This window comes from Gouania willdenowi, chromosome 8 (genome assembly GCF_900634775.1).
Source record: "Gouania willdenowi chromosome 8, fGouWil2.1, whole genome shotgun sequence".
Taxonomy (NCBI): domain Eukaryota; kingdom Metazoa; phylum Chordata; class Actinopteri; order Blenniiformes; family Gobiesocidae; genus Gouania; species Gouania willdenowi.
In genome coordinates, this window is record NC_041051.1 from 1,225,594 (window position 1) to 1,253,298 (window position 27,705).

General features: G+C 42.2%; 1 protein-coding gene across 2 annotated transcripts in view; it reads left to right on the forward strand.

Moving 5' to 3' along the window:
* smurf1 (SMAD specific E3 ubiquitin protein ligase 1) overlaps nt 1-27,705 on the forward strand; it is a 63,515-nt gene that overhangs the window by 21,920 nt on the left and 13,890 nt on the right. For both annotated transcript variants that reach the window (XM_028454444.1, XM_028454445.1), the window contains exons 4-15: nt 13,236-13,369; nt 13,460-13,525; nt 13,652-13,727; nt 15,194-15,405; nt 15,742-15,826; nt 16,481-16,627; nt 17,834-18,062; nt 18,153-18,256; nt 23,470-23,584; nt 23,683-23,861; nt 25,919-26,056; nt 26,149-26,269. In XM_028454444.1, coding sequence (XP_028310245.1) covers nt 13,236-13,369; nt 13,460-13,525; nt 13,652-13,727; nt 15,194-15,405; nt 15,742-15,826; nt 16,481-16,627; nt 17,834-18,062; nt 18,153-18,256; nt 23,470-23,584; nt 23,683-23,861; nt 25,919-26,056; nt 26,149-26,269 — 1,606 coding nt within the window. The remainder of the gene's footprint in view (nt 1-13,235; nt 13,370-13,459; nt 13,526-13,651; nt 13,728-15,193; nt 15,406-15,741; nt 15,827-16,480; nt 16,628-17,833; nt 18,063-18,152; nt 18,257-23,469; nt 23,585-23,682; nt 23,862-25,918; nt 26,057-26,148; nt 26,270-27,705) is intronic.

Consider the following 27,705-nt stretch of genomic DNA (forward strand, 5'->3'; position numbering starts at 1 on the left):
TAAACCACAGTGGCCTTAGCGAACTCACATTTAGACAAATTTATTGTTAAATTAGCTTCTGCTAACCAAGTAAATGTCGCTCTCACACGGGACAAATGTTCCTCCCAGGTATCAGAATATACAACCAAATCATCAAGGTAAACAGCACAACCCTCCAGACCCCCAACAACCCGATTCATTAGATGCTGAAAGGTTGCTGGAGCGTTCCTCAACCCAAAAGGCATCACACTATACAAGAACAACCTGCTTGGTGTAATGAATGCTGCAATCTGTTTAACCTGCTCTATAAGTGGCACCTGCCAATACCCTTTTAACAGGTCCAGTTTGGTCACAAAGCTCACACCCCCCACCTGATCCACGCAATCCTCCATCCGAGGAAGCGGAAAAGAATCTGCCTTAGACACTGCATTCACCTTGCGAAAATCTGTGCAGAAACTTGGACTGTTATCAGGCTTTGGCACTAAAATACAAGGCGAAGCCCAACTAGAATCGGAGGGTTCAGCAATTTTATTTTCAACCATATACTTCACCTCAGAGTCTAGCAGCTTACGTTTGTCGGGGTGTACTCTGTAAAACCTCTGCCTGATTGGCAGTGAATCACCAACGTCTATGTCGTGCTTAACCAGAGTGGTTCGCGAAGGCGTGTCGCCAAAAAGACACAGAAACTCTTCAATTAAATTGACTAACTGGGCACGTTTTAAGGGGTCTAAATATTGCAGAGAAGTATCCAGACATTTCAACGACTCACTATTCTTCAACCGACCAGACACTATAGCTTCATCGGGCTCTGGTGGGTCATCACATTCTCCCCCCACCAGAGCCTGCACGACAGCCCACTGAGGACGAACTTTAACTGGATCCACTACAACATCCAACACATGTCTCGGGAAAAATAAGGCTTTAGCAAGTTAACATGACACAACTGCGTTTTCGATCTACGTGCAGGAGTTGATATCAAGTAATTTAGCTCAGACTATTTCTCCACAACAGAATATGGCCCAGAAAACTTTGCCTGAAAAGGAGATGTAACCACTGGCAACAAGGCCAGAACCTGGTCTCCAGGCAAAAATTCTCTATGCACAGCCTGTAGGTCATAGTGCTTCTTCATTTTATGCTGTACAAAATAGCTTCTCCTTCGCCAACTTCTGAGCCATATACAATCTGTACCTAAACCCATTCACAAAATCAATCAGATTATTAGGAGGGTCAACATCAGTCCATCCATCGTGTACTAGTGCCAAAAGGCCACGGACTATATGACCAAAAACAAGGTCGTTTGGACTAAACCCGGTGCTTTCCTCAACCACCTCACGTGCAGCCAACAGCATCCAAGGCAAGGCCTCCTCCCAATCACCTTGCATCTGAACACAAAAAGAACGCAGCATTGATTTAAGTGTTTGGTGAAACCTCTCCAAAGCACCTTGACTTTGAGCATGAATAGCAGATTTATCTTTATCTGTTTAAGGACTTGTGCAAATAATTTCGAACAAAAATTTGACCCTTCATCCGATTGAATGACCCGAGGGACTCCAAAAACAGAAATGAACTGCTATAAGTCACGGACTACAGACCCAGCAGTAATACTGCGCAACGGATATGCAGACGGATATCGTGTAGTCTGACACATCACAGTCAGCAAGTAGCTAGCCCCTGACTTAGCCTTAGGCAACGGACCGAGACAGTCAATGAGCAAATGCTCAAAAGGTTGCCCAATTGCTGGTATCGGATTGAGTGGTACTGGCCTAAGCGTCTGGTTTGGTTTACCAGTCAACTGACACGTGTGACAGGACTTGCAGTACAACAACACGTCCCTCTTCAACCGCGGCCAAAAAAAAATATCTCATAACCCAATCATACGTCTTCCTGACACCCAGATGTCCACACTGATCATGAGAAATCTGTACCACAAGATTACGAAAATGCTCCGGCACAACCACCTGGAACACGGGTTCACCCACTGAACACCCCAACTGAGGTGTCCATTTCCTCATTAAGACATCATTGTGCAGAAAATAACATTGAGAATGATTTCTAACCTCAGGGAAAGAGCAAATGACATCCCTGAGTGCTTTTAAAGTGTTATCAACCTTCTGTTCCTTCACCAGCTCTACATGGGAAACAGACCAGGGAGTAGCAGGCTCTATAAATCCACTGTTAGAAACACCAACATTTATGCTATTAGTAGCATGTTCACCTTTAGAACGAGTAACTGCACAAACACCAAACACATCAGGCACCGGTATGTTCTTATCATGCCTACCGCACAACCCAGGCTCATTAATCACCTCTGCAGGTGGGGGAACCTCAGCCCAGACCCGACTCCCTGCGATGTCATTGCCCAAGATCATAGTGACACCATCCACTGATAAAGCTGGACGTACGCCAATGGCCACTTCACCCTGAAAAAAATCACAACACAGTATTACCTTGTGCTGTGGAACTTCCAACACACACATCCCCATCCCTACCACCGGTATACATGTGCCCAGATAAGATTCATCAGAAAATGGCAACACTGAGGCTAAAATAAATGAATCCACTGCACCAGTGTCCCGCAATATCTTAACGCGCACACGCTCAGTACTACCGGAAAGAGAGACATACCCCTGAGTAATGAACGGTAGATAAGATTTTAATTCTGATGTAACCTCAGGAACTTCAGAAACCACTGCTGCAGCACACATTGATGGATTGGCATTGCCAGTACCCAACCTGGAATGCGATTTTAGTGCATAGCAGTCCTTCTTCCAATGTCCATGTTTGTGACAGTCGTTACAAACCATGTCCAAATCACGAGAAAAACCGCCACTTCCAAAAACATTCTCAGACGAATGTTTAGCCATTTCACGAGGACCAGGAATTTCACTAGAGTGACATTCCCCAAATGCGTCAAATAATAGTCATCTGCAAGTGTTGCAGCCTCAGCCACAGTTTTTGCACCACGCTCATTAACATAATCAGCAATCCGCTCTGACACAGAGTTCTTAAAATGTTCCAATATCATAAGCTCCCGCAGGTCCTCTTTAGTTTCCACTCCATCCGAGGAACACCAACTGTCAAAGTATGTCACCAAATCGCACATGAATTCTAGATGTGACCTATCTCCCCGTTTCCAACCACGAAAACATTGTCGATATGCCTCGGGAACCAGTTCATTGGTTTTTAGAACAGCCGCTTTAACCACCGAGTATTCAACACAATCCACACTGCTCGGAGCTGAAAACGCTTGTTGCGCTTTACCAACTAACACACACTGCAGCAGGAGCATACGCGTTATGTTCGACCACCCACGGGTCTCTGCAAGACGCTCAAATAACTAAAAAAATGTCTCAGGGTCCTCTTCGTTAAACCTGGGAACAAGCCTTAAATCACTTAATTCATCTGATTTAGCCCCACAAGACCCCGGCACGCGTGCACCAAAATCGCCCTCCAACTTTCCTTTTTTAATTAGCTCAAGTTTTTGTTTTTCAAGCTCAAACCTAATTTTTTCCTTGTCCAACTCAAACCTGCCCCTTTCCTTTTCTTTTTCTAACTCCAACCTACTCTGTCTCTCCTCAAACTGTGACCGCAGCAACAAAAGCTCTCTTTGCTGCTCAAATGTCAACCCAGCAGCACTCGCTGACAACAATGACGAGTCCATACAGGGCGGTGACTCTGGTCCTAAAACCCCTTGGTCAATAACCCAGTTTTTAAATTTCCTTTAACACAGTCAATATTTTTCCTTATATCACCCACTTCCACCTTAAAATGCTCTCCGATCCAAGCCAGTTGCTTTTTTTAAAAAAACATCCAAGCTACTAGCACAAGGCGCCTCAACAAACTCCTTTACTAACTCATCCATGGTTACAAAAACAAGTGGAGACCAGAAGACAAGCAATGCCATAGCAATGTCACACTATCACAAAAACGAGGATCTCCGTTAGACTATACACACCTCGCTAACTAACTCCTCCCTAGTCTTCTGGAAGCGTGGCGGTGGGATCTTACGTGTTCACTCACAGTGACCGAGAACGGCCCCGAAACAAACCTGAGCCGATGAAAGGGAAAGGGAATGAGGATGCTACAACCCGTCCCTAAACCACCCAAACAGCAATCTCCTTATGAGAAAGCTGCCTAAACCTACAAGGAAAATCCTCACTTTTAATAACAGTACACATTACAGACATATACCTGCATCTGAGTCTCCAAACAGCACAACAGACAAACAACATGAACGGCGCCGACAAAACCCAGTCAAAGGATAGGATGCAAATCAAACCAGGTCTCCCAAAGAGCGCTACAACTGTCCATATAAGGAAAATGACGTCACAGGGAATCCCCTGGTACAAACCAATCAGAAACGAGCTCAGACCCGAACAAGACGTCACACAGGACTGAGCCACACACGCGCCTCTACACCAGCATAGATCAAAACACGGCAGAAAAACCCAAAACACAATCAAAATATATTTAACAAGTGTGTGTGTTTTAGACAAGCCCCCATTTTGTTACAGCCGTTCACGCTGTGACACAAAGGTGGGAGGCGACATTGTCTTAAAGGTGTACAAAGCGAGATTTAATGCCAACAAAACCAGGCTTGAACATAAAGAACGACAACCAAGGCTAACAAATGATCAAAATATACTTAAAGGTGCATAATAAATGATGATGCTGCTGAGGAGAGAGCCAGCAGCCACACTGATGGACGGGATCCTTCAAACTGTCAAAAAGCCAGTGGTGTGGACAGAAAATAGTGAAGACCAGCAGGCGGGGCCAAAACACAGCCAATCAGCACCTGCAACGAGGAGAAACAAGGAGGACCGGCTGCCAGAACAAGCAGACTCCCCACAGTACAGGACAGGGCCGTAACAATCTCTTATGATAATGGCTATATATATATATATATATATAAAGTTACTTTGTTAGGCTTCCTAATCATATATTCAAATCAAATATTTTTGGTGTGGGCATATGAGCCTTTTTGTGTCAGTATACCCCTCCATTTAATTGTATTTTAGTTGGTAAAATGTGGGAAAGCTTGATATGATATAATTATTAACTACATATGTGTAGAACTGTACATAGAACTCACTAACATGGTTCCCCAGTTTTTTGTTAAATTATAATTGATCATTTTTATAGAATTTTCATGGCAATTACAATTACAAAGTCAATTATCTAAACTCAGTTACAATTTAATTATGATTACAACAGCAACAGATTGTTTAAATTACAATTATAATAATGCCATTGTAATTATCAATTACCCGATTACAAGTTCAATTGACCCCAACCCTGACAGAGATTGTTTTCATGTATTGATAATTAAATTGCTCATTATTCTAAATGCTGACGTGAATGTTGATAACGTGGCCCTTGAATCTTTCAATCAAGTTTTTGGCGCCCTCGCTGTGACACAAGTTGCTAATCTCTGCTATAGGGGACTTTTTTTTTTTTACTATATTACACAATTAAAATGGTTAAATGTTTTATTAATCTGTTTATTAATCTAATTAGTGCAGGCCATCAGCTCATTTGTCCCAACATGTTCTTATGGTCCTGTCCATCATTAAAATAGGCTTCATTGTTTTTGATAATCACCACCATCTACTGCATTACAGGGAAGCTTCTCTCTGTTCTAAGAGCTTAGTTTCATTTCTCCTTTTCTATTAACGGTCCTGACTTCAGCACACTCAGCACTGCGTTACATAAACATGTTAACATTATGAAATGATCATTGTGCAACCACATCTGACACACCATTTACATGGAAATAAGTGAAGCACGTTAACCAGTCGCTGTCAGGCGTTAATTTATGCACTTCTCATGTGAATTGATTATTATTGAGGTGTTCTCTAATGCTGCTGTAAGTGCAGCCCTCCTTCCCATCGTCGCCAAACACTGTGTTGATGAATATTGAACTACTGTGGTCAATTACAGAAATCTATACACTGTACTCCCGGTAAGGGAATTAAAGCAACACCACTGAGAGATCACAAACCTCTGCCAACGACCAAATCTCCTCTTTGACAGATATTTGCAGTTATCTGTATCAGTGATTCTGATCATGGTACCATGATCAGAATCACTTTAAAGGCTTGGAAGAAATATCTATCCCCATTAACCTCTTCAACCCCAACGGACCCGCCGGCGGGGGCAGCTCCAGCTTCCGTGACTCTCACGGGTCTAAATGTTGTAAAGAATGAATTAAATAACATTCTATACCTCTCTGTAAACCTAAGAAACTCAGCTACAACTGTATATAACCCACATTCACAACAAAAGACCACAGCACACACACCAGGCCATTATGTTCAAAGAGAGAAAAGTCGACAACTCTGCAAATTTTTCCACTGCTGTGAGTCACAAAATAAACACAGATCCTATCCTGATCTGAGCGATACCGCCATTACAAAGCATTGTTGAATTAGATTTATGCGTAGTGGCACCAAAGAGTGGAACCAAAAATTGCATTATGTATGGCACCACGGAGACCTGAATAAAAATGGATGTGTTTATTTAAAGCAGAACTAAGTAACTTTTTCTCCTTAATAAATCCTTCTCCTAGTCCCTGTGAGGGTAATACATGTGTTTATGGGGTGATTGGGGGTCTTTCATCTCTCCCTGCTGTCTCTGGCCAGAAAAGCACTTTCAACTTTCCCGGTGGCAAGACATACTGCTTTACGGCAGCCCTATACAAACTAATGCTAGATTATGACCAGCCCCATGGTTGCACATGGTTGTCTACACATTCACATTTCTCAAACTTATATCAGGGCGGAGCCAGCAAAAAAAGGCAGAGAAGATCTTTGTCAGAGAAACGGGGTAACGCCATGTAGTGACAGCTCAGCTAAAATTGCAATCACCCACACTGTCGTCATGGTGCTGCGACGACAGTGTGTGTGATTGCGCAACAGGCACGCACACACACTCACAACCCAGCGCTCCATCAGGCAGCAAACGCACAAATATTTATCTATCTATCCATCCATCCATCCATCCATTTTCAGGGCAGCTTTGTCAGCACACAAACACATCACACACATTTCCACACTCTTCCGTATTACTCCCACAACATTCATTTATTTTACTTGTCTCTCTTTCTTATAATGTTCATATGGTCACATGGGACTAGATGTGTGAAAGCACACTTAGGGTGTACTCACACTGGTAACCAGGGCCATTCCTAACCAGCTCTGTGCATGTGTGAAACCATGGGGGACCATTGTCTGGTCTGCGTAGGTGTGAACTGCACCACAGGGGGGTAATGGCCCGATGGTCCTGCTGGAAGAGGTGGTCCAAACAGAGTGCCAGACTGGTACGGTGGGCCACGCATGAGCACACACAACTCGACCCGTGCAAAATGTGATGAAGTTGGTACCGCTTGACGCTTTGCGGCACATAAACATCTGCATACCGTAATGATAGCGGTGTCAGAAGTGCTCGTTAGCGATGAGAAGGTCAGAGTGGGTGTTACCTGATATATATATATATATATATATATATATATATATATATATGAACAACACGAACCCCTCATCACGTCTCTGCAGAAGAAGACCCTCCGCTGCACCTCAGCACTTTAAAGGGGACATATCATGGTTTTAAATCCTTTCTTTTTAGGTATAAATCATACAGTTGTGGTCTATATCAAGCGGAACTGCAATGCTTGGGTCTGAATTCCTCATTATTATAGCTCCACCCCTTTTCTACCCCTTTTCTGATGTGCTTCTGAGAGCAACTTGTTTTGGACACTTCATACCCCACCCCCTCTTCAGGTGACACTCGGTTCAACTCCACCTGCTCGGCCATTTTTGTAGTTTGATAGAAGAGATACGGCTATGTAGCGGAGCATAAACTTTTTATTCAGTGGTTACTTACAAAATGTCAACAACGTTAGACTTGTTCATCCAGCCTTACATGTTCCAGCCAGAGTCTGACCCAGTGGAGTGAGATGAAAATGAAGATGATGAACCTGCAGGACCCTAACAAGTGAGCTAACGCAAGCACCGAGCTAACGCTAGCGCCAAGCTAACTTCACGAAATGCATTTTAATACAGTCTTTTCAGAGACAAAAACGGCAAAATGAAATGACTAATGAAAACTTTAGACTTAAATTAAATCACGTAGGCCATATCATCAAGGATCTAAAACGAGCACACAGCGCTAACATATGAAGACGGTGCAACTGCTAATGCTAACAAGACAATGACGGGGACGTCTTATCATCACTTTTTAGCGTTATTTACAGCTTACCGAAGTGCTCTGTTCATCGTCTCCAAAGATAGAAGGAATTGAACCCTCAATCAGACAAAGTCTTTCTGTAAATCCTTCTTTATACTGGTGGAGGTTGATGAAGCAGTCATCATTGAAGTGCTTCACACACACAAAAATGACCTTATCCACAGATGTGGTACATTTCTATAAAAAATAAAACTCAACCAGACACTTTGAAAAGGTTCTGATGCTGGGAGACGGTGTAATGAAGCGTGTGGGTTACTACATCCAACAACCCAACATTTTGACTTATCCTCTCGTAACTTCTGCATCCTGGAGCTTGGACTACAAAATAAAAGCCAGAAATAAAAATGCCGGATTGCTCGAAGTGTTGGGCCTGGAGTCGATGAACTAATTTGGCAGTTCTGCTGCAAATACTGTGATGTAATAGTTCAAAAAACGTAATAGAGAATAGAAAAATCGAAACAGATTGAAAAGTATGACCAAAACAGAATATAAAGATATTTACGGAGCACCTGAAGAGACTAATTAGATTTTTTCTGTACTTCTAAGCACTCTAAATATACAACAAAATGCATTTAAGGGCTAAAAAAAGTGGATTTAGCATGATGTGTCCCCTTTAACAACTCACTAATTTCACAATTTAATTACAATATTTCTACCTTTGTTTTTCTATTTACATGTCGTTTACTTTGTATTTAATAAAATAGTTTCTCTAACAGTTAAATCTACACATTTATACTGTATATAATGCACATGCAGGATGATGTGTAACAATAATCAGTAAAATTAGCTGTAAACACATTTTTTAGAACTAAATATAAGGTTATGCTGTGAACAGAAAGAAAGGAAGACGAGCCAGATAATTCTAAACTTTAGAATATAATACAATCATAAATATGACTCTTCTGAAAATAACAACTTTTGATATCTTTGTCATATAATATCTAAGCTTCCAGTGAATAATTTTCAAATAAAAAAAACAGTTCAGTGATGGTGACATTGAGATCTCAATGTCTTCATCAGTGAACACCTTGCCGGTGTGGGGGGTGGGCGCGCTGGGGGGTGCTGGCGTCTGTAGCGGGGTTGGGGCGGGGTTGCTTGGCACTTCGAGATGATACTGTTTGCTGGGGGGTTAGATAAGTGTGTGCAGGCAGCGGGGTGTGTGGAGTTTTTACGACACTGACATAACCAAAGGGACCAAGTTACTTAGTTCTGCTTTAAAGTCAAAATGCAACACTTAGTGGTCAAACATAAGACTAATAATGATTGGAATCAATTTGACAGACATGTTATAGTTACAAACTTGTTTCTAAACTTGTGGAAAACTTTGGCACAGTTGTGGAAAAGTGGGCTTCCACCGAGCTTTTTTGTACAAAAACTTGTCTTTGGCCTGTTTATTATTATCACCAAACTTGCTGCAGTTGATGTCCATACATTAGTTCAATTATTTCTGCTTTTATAGCCTTCGTTAATTCGAATTGGCTTTTATTTTTTTATTTAAATCTCTAGTTTTTTATATATTTCAAAAAATGTAGATAATTTTATTTATTTATTCATTTCTTTGTTTAAGTAGGGACAGTACATATTAATGAACATTAAAAAAAATGTAAATATGCCAGATTATAGCCAACGGCTGTTGTCCCTAGACAGGCTGATGCAATAAACAAAAGGATTACATACAGGACAAAGAACATAGGATCATAAAATACAGTAACTTTTCATTTAAATGGAACACTGGGACCAGAACAACTACACTATCAAGAGAATAGACAGGATGCTGTGGGGAGAAGAAACGGACAGGGGAAAGAAAAGCAATTCACTTCCACATACTCAGGGTTGGTCAATCACAGGAGTGCAACAATAAATTTACAATATTGAGTTTCATTATCAAAATAATGTATTTAAAGTGCCACTGTGCATTTCAAATAGCCTGGAATTGCCTCTTATAAAATAATAATAATAAATAATAATAATAATAAAAGTATATATCTGTAACAACTAAGGATCCTACTTCAATATCAACAAAAAATAGCCATGTAGGTCATGTAGAAGCTTAGAAAAACATTATTTGTTATGGGCATGCAATTTTCGAAAATGTGAAAATTGTGCAATCCAGATAAAATATGTAATAAAGAAACCAACCCGACACAACAGAGTCAAATTTCATAAAGATCAGACAATTTGAACTGAGAGAGGGAGGGGGGAGGGAGGGGTAGAGGGGGAGGGGGAGGGGGAGGGGGGGATCTTTCAAGTTTAATGGCAACTTCCCTGGTTTAAGGTCTGTCTTTGCATAATATTTGAACATAACCCTTAAGTACTTTTGATGTAATTCTACTAATAATATACAATTATTCTATATATTTTATTATAACATATACTTTTTTTCATATATTAATATTTTCGAATGATTTTTTAACTTACACATAAGAATTTGACTCACATGGCTATCATGTCATCCAGTTTTCCTTACAACCTCTTTGTGTCGTCTTGCTCCTTGTGTTTTGCTTACTTTCTTTTGCTACTTTTCCTTTGTGTGTGATAGGCAGTGCATGCTAGGACTTTCCTCCACTGAGAAACAAGACAATAATCTGGAATGAATTGTTCAACACAGCGAGTGCTTTTACTGCCTCAAGAAAGTAAAGTGTCTCTCAACCTCAGTTTATATGCATGGATGCTTAAATACATGCTGAGCAAAGTGACAAACATAAAAATAAACTGCCTCCCTCTGAGAATATTGCACTGACCTTCACATTGCGTTTAACCGACCCTATAATAATAATAATAATAATACATTTTATTTAAAAGTGCTTTTCCAGACACTCAAAGACAATTTACAGCATAAAAACAACAAGAGCATTGATAAAAGAAAATGTGACATAGAGAAAAGAAGTGAGTGAGTGGTTTAAACATTAAAAGCTCAGTGAAACAGGTGAGTTTTCAGTAGTGATTTGAAGGATGGGAGGTCGGTGCAGTTGTGGATGTGGCTTGGTAGGGAATTCCATAGGGTGGGGGCATCCACAGAGAAAGCGCTGTCCCCCCAGGTTCTGTAATTGGTCCTGGGGACAGTGAGGAGGTTTGCATCTGAGGAGCGGAGGCTGCGGTAGGGAGTGTAGGGGGGGAGCATATCTGTGAGTTAGGAGGGCCTGATTATTAAGGGCTTTATAGGAGAGAAGGAGGAGTTTGAATTTGATGCGCTGAGGAACGGGGAGCCAGTGGAGGTTTTGGAGGACAGGGGTGATGTGGTCATGGGAGCGGGTGTGGGTGAGGAGGCGGGCAGCTGCGTTTTGGATGTATTGGAGTTTATTTAGGACTGTGGAGGTTGTACCAAAGAGGAGCTATTGCAGTAGTCAAGGCAGGATGTGATAAAGGAGTGAATTAGAGTTTCAGTGGCGGGGAAGGAAAGTGAAGGACGGAGACGAGAAATGTTTTTGAGGTGAAAAAAAGAGTTTTTCATGATTTGTTTGATGTGGTGATGTGGTGGTCGAAGGAAAGGTTATTATCAAAAATGATTCCAAGGTTACGACAATGAGAGGCGGGACACAGGGTAGAGTCATCAATGGTGAGGTGAAAGTCAGAGGCTGTTTGGGTGAGGGAGTTTGGACCAATGAGGAGTATGTCTGATTTGTTACTGTTTAAGATCAGGAAGTTTTCTTGGAGACATGTTTTGATATCAGAAAGACAGTTTGAAAGTGTGGAGTGGGTTTCATAGGTGATAGACTTGGAGATGTATAATTGGACGTCGTCGGCGTAACAATGAAAATGGAGACCATGACAACGAATGATTTGACCAAGGGGGAGGAGGTAGATGGTGAAGAGGAGAGGACCAAGCACAGAGCCCTGGGGGACTCCTTGGGACAGGGGGGCAGTGGATGAGGAGCAGTTGTTGATGAAGATAAATTGTTTTCTGTTAGTGAGGTAGGATTGTAACCAGGTGAGGGCATCGCCAGTGATACTGAGAAGGGATTTTAAGCAGGAAAGTAGGATGGAGTGGTTGATGGTGTCGAAAGCAGCAGTGAGATCAAGAAGAACGAGAATTGAGAGTAGGCCGGGGTCAGATGAGAGGAGGAGGTCGTTGGTGACTTTGAGGAGGGCTGTTTCAGTGCTGTGCTTGGTGCGGAATCCAGATTGAAATTGTTCGAAAAGGTGATTATTGTTGAGAGGGGATGTGATTTGTGAGGCAACAACGCGTTCCAGAACTTTTGACAGGAAATGGAGGTTGGAGATGGGTCGAAAGTTGCTTGATGTCGGGGTTGAGACCAGGTTTTTTGATGACGGGGGTTACGGCAGCCAGTTTCAGTGATGAAGGGACAGAGGGACAGGTGAGGGAGGAGTTGATGATTTTTGCAATGAGATGGGAGATGGTGGGGAAACAGTGCTTATCAAAGGTGGATGGGACAGGGTCAAGTACGCAGGTGGAGGTTTTCATGGTGGAGAGGATTTTTAACAGTTCAACTGGGTGGACAGGTGTGAATTTGGAAAGAGAACGAGTGGTAAGAGGGGCGGAGGCAGGTGAGCAGTGGGCGGATGTGAGAGGAATATTTAAGGAACTGTTGAGGGTGTTAATTTTTGATTGGAAGAATGACAGGAAGGAGTTGCATTTGTCTGTGTTAAATGAGTGGGAGATGTTGTCACAGGGTTTGAGGACTTTGTTGACGGTGGAGCGGTGTTGAGGGCAGTTTTATATAGTTGAAGGTGATCGGAGTAGGCTAGGAGATGGACTGTTAAACTGGTTTTTTTGTGGAGATGTTCAAGTTGGCGTTTGTGGGTTTTTAGTTTTCTGAGGTCGGGGGTGTACCAGGGGGCGGTGTGTGTAAATGAGACTGATTTGGTTTTGGAGGGGGCAAGTTGGTCGAGGCAGGAGGAGAGGCAATTATTGTAATAATTAACAAGGTCCCTGGGGTCGTCAGAGAGCGGAGGGGGGGAGGCAGACAGAAGGTTAAGAAGAGAAGAGAAGTGATGATTGTCTGCCTTTCCTGCCCTAGAGTGAAGAGTTCTAATGCTTTTCTTGATTACAGCTATATTGGAAAGACCGACTCCATCACAATTAGTATATGGAACCACAAGAAGATCCACAAACGACAAGGAGCTGGTTTTCTGGGCTGCATACGATTGCTTTCTAATGCCATCAGCAGGTTAAAAGACACAGGATGTGAGTCTGTCAGACACGTCCAAAATTATCAGTATTTTGCAATGTTGTGCATTAACGTGTGGCCATTTAAAACTGCATTTGTTCCTCCAGACCAGCGTCTCGATCTTTGCAAGCTTAACCCTTCTGACAGTGATGCAGTGCGGGGGCAGATTGTTGGTAAGGCCAGACACCTTTATGAATTGGCTGTAATAAATCACTTGTACTGTCTGTGTCTCGCTGGGTTGCATATCTGTTTTCTGCCACACTGACACCATGTGACCTGTAACCGTTGCTTCTTTACAGTCAGCTTACAGACACGAGACCGCATCGGTAACGGGGGCCCCGTAGTGGACTGTAGGGGCCTGTTGGAAAATGAAGGGTGAGTATGAGATATAAGATATAAGAACATATTGATAAAACTCATGGTTTAATGAGCTGTGATTGATCAAAGTTAATGAGTATGTTGTAAATAAACCTGAGGATGAAACTTCATAATCGATTAATCGATCAAGAAATTAATCAATTAATCAGATTTTTTTTTAAAACACAGTTTTTCTATAAAGCAGATTTAAACCCTTCCTAAGCTGATTAATTTTAAATAAAAGTGTCTCTCACACACAAACACTTTTGCACCCACACACAAACACTCGTAGTGCGCGCACACTAGAGGTGTGTATTGCCTGGCATCTGGCGATATGATTCGTATCCCAATAAATAGGTCACTATACCATACAATACGATATATCCCAATATTAAAGTATAAGGCGATATTGCAATTTTTTATATATATATGACTTAAGAAAGAACTAATCTGTAAATGTGTTCACCTTCATGAGAACATTATGTATGAAATATATTTATTGGCATATTTTACACTCAAACATTGGCTTTAACATGCCATGTGTCAACAAGTTAAAATAACACAATCTGCCTGTGGCTTTTAAACCAACTTTGACTTTAGTGCAACTTAACTGAGGTTTATGTCTATGACAACAAATAAATGCAGAAAGTTAGTATTTTATTTTTAGATGTTATTGAAAAAACACAAGCTGTCAACGTGCCCAGGTTTCAGCACTTCTTTGTTCAGTTACAACGTCTCCTGTAGTGGAAAAGACTTTCCTGGTTAAATAAAGATAAAAAAATATAGGTATTATTATTTATTTATTTTTCTATGAAAAAATAAATCTATATGGATGCATTTAGAATTGATCCGAGAATCGCGCAACGTAATATCGCCAAATCAATTTTTTTCAACACCCCTAGCGCACACTCAAACACTTGTGGTACACGCACACAAACGTTCAGATTTAAACCCTGCTTAAGCTGATTAATTTGAAATAGAAGTGTTTCTCACACACAATCACTTTTTCCCACACACACACACACACACAAACACACAATCACTTGTGCACACACACACACACAAACACTCGTGGTGAGCGCGCACACAAACACTCGTACGCAAGCACGCACGCACACACAAACACTCTGCGCCCACACACAAACACTCATGGTGCGTGCACACACAAACACTTCTTGTGTGCTCACACACAACCGCTCGTGGTGCACGCACACACAAACACTGCTTGCGCGCACACAAACACTCTGCCCGTGCACACACAAACACTCAGCGCGCACACACAGAAACACTGCACACACACACAAACACCCATGCACGCATTTACAAATCTCGACATCACGGTCAGTGACATAAATTTGCACGGCTCAACGAATCAATAATAACATTTGCTGCCAACGCTTTTAATAGTCGTATTTTATTGATTTTATCGATTCGTTATTGCAGCCTTAGATGAAACTAAAGTTGCAGTGGTTGCCTCCCTGCAGGCCTGTGTTTGAGGGGTGCTTCAGCGAGGAGCCGCTGCCCTATTCAGACCCCACTGGTGCTGCAGGAGGCGGGAACTGCCGGCTTGACTCACCCAGTCAAGAAACACGTTTACAGACGCAACGAATCAGAGGGCAGGACTCGAGAGGTCACGGCCACACCCCCCAGAACAGACCCCATGGTCATCAACCACCGGACCTGCCCGAGGGATACGGTCAGTCACAACCTGTTTACATTATTTTTGTGCTTAAGTTGGACATCATTTTAACAATATCACCGGAAAGGGATTATATTAGATAATCACACCAGTGCTGATATTTCATCACAACAGCAAGACCTCAAGTGTGATATTGCTTTTATACAACAATTCTACAAGCTAACAGTAATAAGTGACAAGAGATTATGATTTGTTTGTTTATTTATTAATTTGGCTCTGTACTCTTGGAATGTCTGTCGTCCAATCAAATTACTTGGTCGGAACTAACTGTTGTATAATCTCAGATAACATCATGCGTCATGATGTCTAAAATGTTTTCCTTTTCAAAAACAGAGCAACGAACAACCGTGCAGGGCCAGGTGTACTTCCTTCACACACAAACAGGCGTCAGCACCTGGCACGATCCTCGAATACCAAGGTACTGTTGAACCCCACTCCGCTTAAAGTTAGGTTGACAGTTTAGGAAGAAGTCTCACATTAATGTATCCGGCTCCCTTAGTTTCAAAACATGACTGTACGACAACCAGATAACAAACTGTGTATAGAATGCAAACATTAGAGATGATGGAGGACATCTTAGGGTGCTTTCACACATATGGTTTGGTGAACTCGGTGCGGTTCAGGAGCATTGCTGCATTTTAATTTGGTCTGGTCCACTTTCACACTACTTTTTGCCAAGCGCACCAAACTTTTTGAACAATGTCACACGGGCAAAACGGTCGGTCGCCTATTGGACCGCCAGAAATAGAAGCCCTGCATATCTATCTGGCGCAGGGCACCGGACTACCACATCTGGGAAGGAACAAACACGCACCGCAGCAGACCTGTTGGAAATTATCACATAGACTAAAATGGGGGGGGGGAGGGGGCACCATGCTTCATTTGAGGTGAACCGAGACCTACATTTTATAGAGGACCAGATTTTACTTGTTTGCTCCACACCAGACTTTGAGTGAGCTTCCACACTATCACTAAAAGACCAGAACTATCAGAGGAAACGAAGCATGGTGCGGATTAAAGAGGTATGTGTGAAAGCTCCCTTAATTCTCTGTTGCTGTTGTTGCTGCTGCAGGGATCTGGCCAGTGTGAGTTGTGAGGAACTCGGTCCTTTGCCGGTGGGATGGGAAGTCCGAAGCACCGTGTCTGGCCGGATCTACTTTGTGGACCATAACAACCGAACCACCCAGTTTACAGACCCTCGGCTGCACACGATTATCAGGTACGAGCTTGCTTACACAGAGGAAGCGCTTTCTACCGGGGGGGGGGGGCTCCTTGGCACAAGCATAATGACTAAGCTGGTGTCCACTGCTGAGCTCAGAGTAAATGTGAACGTGACCTACAAACATTGACCCGCCCCTTTTAGCTGCTGAATCAGGAGGATTAATGAAAGGTGGTCTCTCTGTTGTAGCTGAGTGAATAAACAATGTGCCTTTCTGATCTTCTTTATCAGATAAAGACGTAATGTAGGCCTCATGGATCGATACATTGAAAAAAGGTGTAAAAGATTTAAATTGTTGCTCAAAGGTTGTTTTTTTTTTATCTCTACTGTAAACACTTAGTTTGACATTTTCAGAAAGGTTTGGCCCAATGCATTGTGAGCAAATGATTTTTGGTTTATTGACATATGAGGCCTACACTATGTCTTTATCTGATAAAAAAGAAGAATAAAAAAGATCTCTAGCAGCTTTAAGTGTGACATTATTTCTAGGGCTGGGACTTGAACGTGTTAATTGCAATTAATTAATTACAGAAAAATAACAGTTAATCGCATGCTAAACATGTAGCAGCTAGCTCATACAACGTTCCGCATTCGAGCAAATGTTACTCCATGACAGCGTTCAGAGCCAAAATGAATAAATCCATGAGTGACAAATGAACAAAGTCAGTGATAAATGATTGTAGTGGACAGTAGACCACTCTCTGTGGTAGAGGATGTGGGCGGGGCTAGAAGCGCTGCTACAGATAGCATCGTCTGACCCAACTTATCAACTGCTATGTAAAATTATTTCAGACTAAATTCATCTTCATCAGTTGTTCTGTTTATGTCATGATATCCACAGATATTATAAATATTTTACAGTTTCCACTTCTCTGGAATGTTCTGGACTAAGTGCTGTTTTTTGTTTTAATACAAAAACACATTTGTTTTAGAACATTTACAAAAAGCATGAATATAGCTTTGTTAAATTTAAGTTTGTGCTTTGTGAACAATGCAATCATATTAGTCTTTATTCATATTGCACATCATGTTAGCACTCAGTGATGAAAACAATAAACATATACCAAAATCCATTTAAATTTGAAAAAACATTGCTTCTCGTGTCAAATATTGTAATGCGATTAGATTCATCAATATTAATTAATTACAAAGTCTCTAATTAATTGGATACTTCTTGTCCAATGTCTCTTTCTTTTCCAACTCCAGCCAGCAGTCCCAAGCAAAAGACTCCTCGCAGCCCCCACAGATGGATGTGGGGGGTGAAGAGGGTGGAGGTGGGGGTGTGAGTGGAATCACAGTGGGAGAAGGTGACGTGGCCGCACGCTACGAGCGAGACTTAGTGCACAAACTGAAGCTGCTCCGCCATGAACTCTCCCTGCAGCAGCCGCAGGCAGGACACTGTCGCATAGAAGTGTCCCGAGAGGAGATCTTTGAGGTGATCTTTGGGAGTTCAAATCAACCAATCTGCAACAGTGATTAGTTTTTTTTATGTGCCTTTTAACGCGTCTTTATTGTTTTTGTGCAGGAATCGTATCGACAGATAATGAAGATGAGGCCCAAAGACCTGAAGAAGCGACTAATGGTGAAGTTCAGGGGCGAGGAGGGCTTGGATTACGGTGGAGTGGCCAGGTAAGCACCATTCTGGATTTAGTGCAGAAGGACTTTCATAGGTTTTTAAATCTAAATTAGGTAAATCCTATAGAAACAAGTTCAACAAAATTTAAGAAACTCAAATTCGATAAACATTAGGCATGCAAAAATTCTCAATAATATATTAGACCACTCGGTACGGCATCCACGGTTCAATACGGGCTCGTAAACTGCGGGTTTTACGGTGTGGGGTATAGCAGGGGTGCACTCACTTTTTCGGCTCGCAAGCTCCTTTTCACCACCGACAGCTCTTCACAATCTACAGTTTATAATTGTAAATAGTTAGATTGTTATATTTACATTATTGTTATTGTTACAATTATTAAAGAATTATTCAAGATTTGTATGATATTAAGGGAAGGCAAATGTATTTGTATAGCGCATTTCATACACAAGGCCATTCAATGTGCTTCACGTGATTAAAAAGTGCATCAGAAAACCTTCAACAGTTTTAAAATAAATAAGTACATTAAATCAGCAGTAAAAACATTTAAAATCTCCCTCTCAGTCAGTAGAGGTAAAAAAAAAACCCTTAACTTGGATTTACATTTTTTCAGCTCTGCTGGCTGTTTGTTCCACTTCTATGTATTAAAATACAAAAATAATATTGAAACAGTAACACTTAAAAACTGAGTTTGATTAAAATATATTTTTATAAAATACAATGAAGAAAAATATATTGAAAATGCAAAGCACTGAACACAGCTGCTCACTTTATCAAAGACCCTCAATAAAAAGCACATTTAGCGGTGCCACTCAGTAACACATAGGGGTGGGAACCTCTGGGTACCTCACGATACGATATGATACGCAATACAAAGCTCACGATAACGAATATCTCATGATTTGATGATTATCGATATATTGGTCAGAAATCATTCTACAATAATCTATGACATAAGAAAAACAAAGATTGAGTGAAAAAATACAATTTTTATTTCATTTCTCTGAAAGACAATAAATATAAAAAGTGTCCTATGAACAGTGACACTATTTTAGTGCAACATTTCTGTAAATAAGTGTCAACATATCAATGTAAATGAATAAGTATCTCCAATAGTGCAAAAAATAGGGTCTTTATTACCAGTGACACCAGTATAGTGCAATATTCCAGTAAACAATATATTGGTTCCTTCAGCAAACAGTGACATCATTTCTGTGAAGACGTACCTGCACATTTTAGAGAAAAAGCAGAAAAGGTTAAAAAAAAAAAAAAAAAAAAATCGATCCTTAGTGGGAGCATATCGATAGTCGATTGTGCGGAAAAATATTGCAATATCATCACACTCCTAGTAACACACAGAGCGTCTCAGTATTTGTAGCTCACTTTGTTCTGTAGAACGACTTTAATAGGTTGTTCTGAAGATGCCGATAATGTATCTAGTCAGGTTGGTGTGAGCGGGTCTGTGAGTGTCTTTTGGGCTGGAGGAGGATCTTCTTCTACTGATGATTAGAGGTTGTAAATGAACAGATAAGTGCGCTAGCGCCCCCTCAAATTGAGGTCAAGAGCTTAATTGTTAGATTTAATTTCTAGTAAATGTCACTGTGCCGTTCTCACTCATTTATGAGGTCTTGTGGACCACGTATGCGATCGACACAAGATGCCTCCGCGATCGGCGTATTGTGCACCCCCGGTGTATAGGTTCTGTTACTACCTAATCATTTCACGGACCGAATCCTTTCAGATCCTACATCACTACCTTCATTCGCAATCCGTACGACAGAGCTGCTGGGAAAATTCATTAATAATTTCAAACGTAGTTTATTGCACACTTTTATTTGAAAAGTACTGCTGTATGAACAAAAGTGAAACAACATTTGGTTTGTAAACACTTAACACAAACAAATAAGGAGCTTATTAAGGGCAAAATTATACAGTAGTATAACATAATATACTCCCAGAGCCAGGATCAACCATCTGAGCAACAGCAGAGACATTTTTATTTTATGAGGGAGCAGCATAAACAGGCTATTTTCAGTAGCAAGTGTCCATGTATAGAGTGAGGTGAAGTGGTTGACCACACACAAATAAGTACAAAGCTGTGAATTCCTTTGCAGGGGACTTTTTAGTCTTTGAAGTCCATGTTGTACTAGATTTTCTTTGGAGGATCTTGACAATGACAGAACGAATTGCATTTATCCATTTAAACTTCGTAGTCGTGTCATCGGACTTGCGGCCGCATGTCTTGGACACTCAGGTAAAGAGAGGGGCGGAGCTGTCAACTGATCACCACCTGGTGGTGAGTTGGCTCCGATGGCGGGGAAGGATGCCGGTTAGACCTGGCAGACCCAAACGTATAGTGAGGGTCTGCTGGGAACGCCTGGCAGAGTCTCCCGTCAGAAGGAGCTTCAACTCCCACCTCCGGGAAAACTTCAACCATGTCTCGGAGGAGGTGGGGGATATTGAGTCCGAGTGGGCCATGTTCCGTGCCTCTGTTGCTGAGGCGGCTGATCGGTGCTGTGGCCGCAAGGTAGTCGGTGCCTGTCGTGGCGGCAATACCCGAACCCGTTGGTGGACACCGGGGGTGAGGGATGCCGTCAAGCTGAAGAAGGAGTCCTACCGGGCCTTTTTGGCCTGTGGGACTCCGGAGGCAGCAGACAGGTACCGACGGGCCAAGCGGAGTGCAGCCACGGCGGTCGCCGAGGCAAAAGCCCGGACATGGGAGGAGTTTGGTGAGGCCATGGAGAACGACTTCCGGACGGCTTCGAAGAGATTCTGAACCACTATCCGTCTCAGGAGGGGGAAGCAGTGCACCGTCAACACTATGTATGGTGCGGATGGTGCGCTGCTGACCTCGACTCGAGACGTTGTGGATCGGTGGGGGAATACTTCGAAGACCTCCTCAATCCCACCGACACGCCTTCCAATCAGGAAGCAGGGCCCAGGGACCCGAGAGTGGGCACTCCTATCTCTGGGGCTGAGGTTGCCGAGGTGGTTAAAAAGCTCCTCGGTGGCAGGGCTCCGGGGGTGGATGAGATCCGCCCGGAGTTCCTCAAGGCCATGGATGTTGTGGGGCTGTCATGGCTGACACGACTCTGCAACATCGCGTGGACATCGGGGGCAGTGCCTCTGGATTGGCAGACCGGGGTGGTGGTCCCCCTTTTGAAGAAGGGGGACCGGAGGGTGTGTTCCAATTATAGAGGGATCACACTCCTCAGCCTCCCCGGTAAGGTCTATTCAGGGGTACTGGAGAGGAGGGTCCGCCGGATAGTTGAACCTCGGATTCAGGAGGAGCAATGTGGTTTTCGTCCTGGCCGTGGAACTGTGGACCAGCTCTACACCCTCAGCAGGGTCCTTGAGGGGTCATGGGAATTTGCCCAACCAGTCCACATGTGTTTTGTGGACCTGGAAAAGGCATTTGACCGTGTCCCTCGGGGATTCCTGTGGGGGGTCCTCCGGGAGTATGGGGTATCGAACCTCCTGATAGGAGCTGTTCGTTCCCTGTATGACCGGAGTCAGAGTCTGGTCCGCATTGCCGGCAGTAAGTCGTAATCGTTTCCGGTGAGGGTTGGACTCCGCCAGGGCTGCCCTTTGTCACCGATTCTGTTCATAACTTTTATGGACAGAATTTATAGGCGCAGTCAGGGCGTTGAGGGGGTCCGGTTCGGGGGCCTCAGTATTGCATCACTGCTTTTTGCAGATGATGTGGTCCTGTTGGCTCCAACATACCATGATCTTCAACTCTCACTGGATTGGTTCGCAGCCGAGTGTGAAGCGGCCGGAATGAGAATCAGCACCTCCAAATCCGAGTCCATGGTTCTCGACCAGAAAAAGGTGGAGTGCCTTCTCCGGGTTGGAGATGAGGTTCTGCCCCAGGTGGAGGAGTTCAAGTACCTGGGGTCTTGTTCACGAGTGAGGGAAGGATGGAGCGAGAGATCGACAGGCGGATTGGTGCGGCGTCTGCAGTGATGCAGAGTCTGCACCAGTCCGTCATTGTAAAAAGGGAGCTGAGCCAAAAAGCAAAGCTCTCGATTTACAGGTCGGTCTACGTTCCAACCCTCACCTATGGTCATGAACTTTGGGTCATGACCGAAAGAACAAGATCACGGGTACAAGCGGCCGAAATGAGTTTCCTCCGTAAAGTGGCTGTACTCTCCCTTAGAGATAGGGTGAGAAGCTCAGTCATTCGGGAGGGGCTCAAAGTAGAGTCGCTGCTCCTCCACATCGAGAAGAGCCAGATGAGGTGGCTTGGGCACCTAATTAGGATGCCCCCTGAATGCCTCCCTAGTGAGGCGTTCAGGGCACGTCCCTCCGGAAGGAGGCCCCGGGGAAGACCCAGGACACGCTGGAGAAACTATGTCTCTCGGCTGGCCTGGGAACGTCTCGGGGTCCCCCCGGAAGAGCTGGAGGAAGTGGCCGGGGAGAGGGAAGTCTGGGCCTCCCTACTGAGGATGCTGCCCCCGCGACCCGGAAACGGCTAAGCGGGAGAAGATGGATGGATGGATGGCATTTAAACTGTTGGTGCACGTTGTAACGCCGTCGCTTTAATAGTCGACTCCTTTTCATACAACTCGTGTATTCTTCTTGTGATGCTGTGCCTTGAGGGAATTTCATTGTCATTTGTTGCGATCTTAAGAACGTTCCTCAGACCAACATCTGCACAGATACTTATGGGTCAACAGTTTGTAGCTATCCACTTTGCCAGGGCATTTGTTAGCTTGTCTTGCTTATGTTTATTGATGCTTCGCCCACACAATGTATCCAATGTGGACTGACGAACCCTCCATTCACTGTTTGTTTGGGTGGGTGATTTGGTAACATCAATGGTGTGTATTGTGTTTAAGTGATACTTAGGTGATGAGAAAATTCAGCTTTGCAGTAGCTATAAATAACGTTACTTTCATCCAGACAATCAGTGTAGTTCACAGCTAATTTAAGACATGGGTCAAAACTGACCCGTTATCATTAGAGATGCTAACGGAAAGCTAACACAAGAGGACGGTTATGTTTAATTTATTTATTTTTATTAAAGGCTCAGAAATTGTGAATAACTGTAATTGAACTTTAGTAATTGACAACATAATTGTAATTGACTTTCAGTGGAAAAATAATAATTTTAGTTGTAATTGGGGAAACGTTGGTCAATGTAATCGTAATTCAGTTGTAATTGAACTTGAACAATTAATGACGTGATTGGAATTGAAAAATTGATTTGACCCTGATTCATGTTCATGAATGCTTATATGTGCAGAGAGTGGTTATATCTGCTGTGCCACGAAATGCTGAACCCATACTACGGCCTGTTCCAGTACTCCACGGACAACATCTACACACTTCAGATCAACCCAGACTCCTCCATCAATCCTGTGAGTTCACACACACACACACACACACACACACACACACACACACAGTGTACCTGGAAGTGATCTGACCATGTGACCCTGTCTGTATTTCCTTAAAGGATCACCTCTCCTATTTTCACTTTGTGGGCCGAGTGATGGGCCTGGCAGTTTTCCACAGTCACTACATCAACGGCAGCTTCACTTTACCGTTTTACAAACAGCTGCTGGGCAAACCCATCCAGCTCAACGACCTGGAGACCACAGACCCAGAGTTACACAAGAGTCTCGTCTGGATACTGTGAGTCTTTCCCCTACATATCCACAAACCAGTAACTAGGGCCATAGAAAATACATTTTATTTTTTTTCAAAGCTCTGTTTTATTTTGTTTTCCAAATTAATTTTTTCTAATTGTGTGTTTTTTTTAAAAAAAAATACTGTTTTAATAAATTTTTTCAGAATATATTTGTTTTTAACTCCAGCGAGGAAACAAAATAAATACTAATTTAAAAAAAAAAGAAAACCATGATGAAACAAAAATGTATGTCAAAAATTTAAAAATTTTTTAAAATAATGAGTAAGATACAATTAAAAGGTAGATATAAGTTGTACTGATATGGATTATTCTGACAAACATTTTTAATCATTTATAATGTATGTATGGTCAGCCATAGTCACTTTACAGTGCATAATCAAACCACAACAACGTTGTATAAAACCACCATAAAAGTTCAGCTAAAACACAGAGACAGAGCGGGTGGTGGGGGGGGGTCCATGTTCCTGAGATCCAGAGCCATGGAGCAGAGTGGCTGAAAGCTCTGCTCCCCATGGTGGTCTTATATTTCTAAAAAGATGTATGAGAGCAGCATTAATGTCACCCAATTTCCCCTCAGGGATCAATGGTTTACTGAATCTGATCAGGTTTATTGATTAAGTTTTAATCAACTTAATTTTAATTATCTTAATTTAAATCATCATGATGACATCAATCCAGACCCTAATGATTAGACAAAACAAATGGGCACAAGGATGCATCAGTTATTTCACAACTAGGGGCAAAATTATTTTGCAGTATTTGAAGCTTTAAAGTTATTATTAACCTACGATGTTTCAGACTACAATCCCTGCCATCGATGGGCTCGTTCACAATAACACACTACTTTATCCACAGATCTTATGTAGCACTGATGAGATGTTGTTCAAATACTTCACAGCAGGTGAAGCTGATGAAGCTACAGCGCTTGACTGGAAACATTAAAGAGTAACTAAACCCCTGCTTTCTGCTGACCTGCCTCTAGGGGGAAAATTCAAAAAATGCCTTGATTGCTGTAGCAGTTAAGACACGCCCACTCAGGCTGCTGGTCAGCGCTGTGTGTAGAGACAGATGGTAATACACACAATGGTGTGTCTGTACACACAGCGAGTTTGCAGCTGAGATGTGTCACTAAAACCACATAATCACGACGCGAAGCTCACACACACAGCCCTACAGCCCTGCTCTCCCACCATTCACGCACATAACGATAAGACGTACACACACATCTGCGCACATGCAGAGACAGATTGGAATACACACATGATGTCTGTAAATACACACATAGCTTGATGAACCCTCTGATTAGCGCAGAATCTGCTCTTTATAGAAACTCAGAGTCAAAAACATCCCCGCTAGAGCGGCTGTTTCACATGGAACACAGTGGACTTCCTTATTGAGGCTGTCAATCAATGCTCACTGAGGGCTGTGATTGGAGGAAGCCCTCCTCTCAGCTTTTATAGGAGGGGCAGGGCCAACAGTGAAAGTTGATGACGCAGGGTAATCCAAATAATCCGTCTCAGTCAATAGCAAATTTAATTACAATAGCTGGCGTTCAACCCTTAGAGGGCAGAAACTTTTTAAAACTAAAAAATTAAATAATTAAAATACTTTTACTAAAATGTGAAGAGTGGGACTAGATTAATAAACAGCACTACGTAATACCCAAATACATATGTATTCAGCAGAAAAAAGTGGGTTTAGGGTTTAGTGGCTCTGTATTTTGGAGTGACGAGTTGCAGTTTTTTTTAAGCATTTTAGACGTGTTTTAGGGTGTTTCTATGGGTTAGACGATGTTTGAAGCGGCCAGGATGGGAGGGGGGTGGGCAGTGCACCTAATGAGTAGTCCCCACAAACAAACGTCTTTTGCCTTGCGGTGACGGCGTTTAATCCACATTCTGTCAATTTCCTCGTTCAACAGTGAATTCCGTGTTCATTGGTCGATTCTGTGATTCCGTTAGTTCGTGATTTTCTAGGGCCTTAAGTCACGCCTCCTTGCTTTGTACATAAAGTCACTGTGTGTTTTCTCATGTTGTCCATGCAGGGAGAATGACATCACCTCAGTGCTCGACCACACATTCTGTGTCGAGCACAACGCCTTTGGGAAGTTTTCACAGCACGAACTCAAGCCTAATGGACGCAACCTCCCGGTCACAGAGGACAATAAGAAGGAATACGTGAGGTGGGAACAGACTGGAGGCGTTCCTGCAAACTGACATAAACACTAGATGATGTTTTGTGTATTCATACACTTTGTGTTCTTGTGTTTTTCAGACTTTATGTGAACTGGAGGTTTATGCGTGGAATCGAGGCCCAGTTTTTGGCGCTGCAGAAAGGATTCAGTGAACTCATCCCACAGCATCTTCTCAAACCTTTTGACCACAAAGAACTCGAGGTGCATCTTCCAGCAGTAAACCTTTATTCACGAGAGACAGAAGTCCAGATAAATAAATGATACATAGTACTTATGGTATTTATTTAAAAACATATTAATTATTATGGTTTAATCTTAATGGTGTATATAAATTGGTTGTGCATTTTGATTTGTATCTCCAAATGGACACAGAAGCCATTGTAGCTTGTCTCTGTGTCTCAAATTCATTTATTGTTTATTAGTTTTACACTAGATACAATATATATATATATATATATATATATATATATATATATATATATATATATATAAATTGCATCAAAAAACATTTATTTTTGAAAACATATTTATTATGAACAAATTTCTCATGTTCTACATTTTCTCTTTATTAAATGAGATGATTATAAGACATAGAGGCTACAATAGCCTTATGAAATAGATTTTTGCGAGTGGTGAAATAACTCAAAGTTGGGGTCCAAAATAAAGTAGTATAAAGAAAAATAGTTTTACATCCCAAGAAAGAGTAATCTTTATACTATAAATTAAAACAGATAAAAAACATTTTCTTACATTACCACATGCAGTTATGGATCAATTAAATTTGTAAAAAAAAGAATTTTTTTGGATTTCAAGAGACTGTCACCCAAGAACCAATGCATATATGTGACTAATCTATAGTGATGTGAACAGTGTATGTACATACAGTAGCTCTAAGCTGATCAAATCACAGGGAGCTGAGACATTTGCTAAGTTGTTTACTGAAGGTGTTCCAGTTCTAAACCCTGACAAATTATTCTCCAAATTTAAAAGTGAGGTAGGTGATTTTCAAAAGCTAGCATGATTCTGAATGTAGTCTCCCTGATGGCTCCACCTTTACACCCCTCGCCCCTCCCCTCTGTGCTTTGTGTCACTCACGTGCATGCACACAGCTGCTGCAGCAGACCTCAGCTCATCGCTTATATTGTGTAGAAACTTAGTTGTCTCATTCAGCAGTAAGTAATTAATAAACTTTACCATTATATATGTTAAACGTGACCAAAAACTCTGTTTTAACTCTGTCAGTGGTGACGCGCTCTCAACGTGAGCTGTCCGGTCCCAGTTATAAAGGGTGTGTCCTACAGCTCCAGGTGGTCACACACAGCGTCTACTCCATGGTTGAATGGTGAACAGACCGATGTCTGAGAAATGTTAATTCCTGTCTGAGAAAAGTGTATAAAGTGTGTGGTGAGGGGTTTTACAGCCTTAAAACATGTATAATAAATGTAAAAAATAGATCCGACTACTTTGCGGATTTCGCCTATTGGGGGTTATTTTTAGAACGTAACTCACATGATAAACAAGGGACTACTGTACAACGTAAAACCACAGTTTGATCCAAGAGTAAATAACAAGTGAAACATTGATGACAGATGATGATGACTAATACACGCTGATCATTTCTGAATGCACGACTGTAA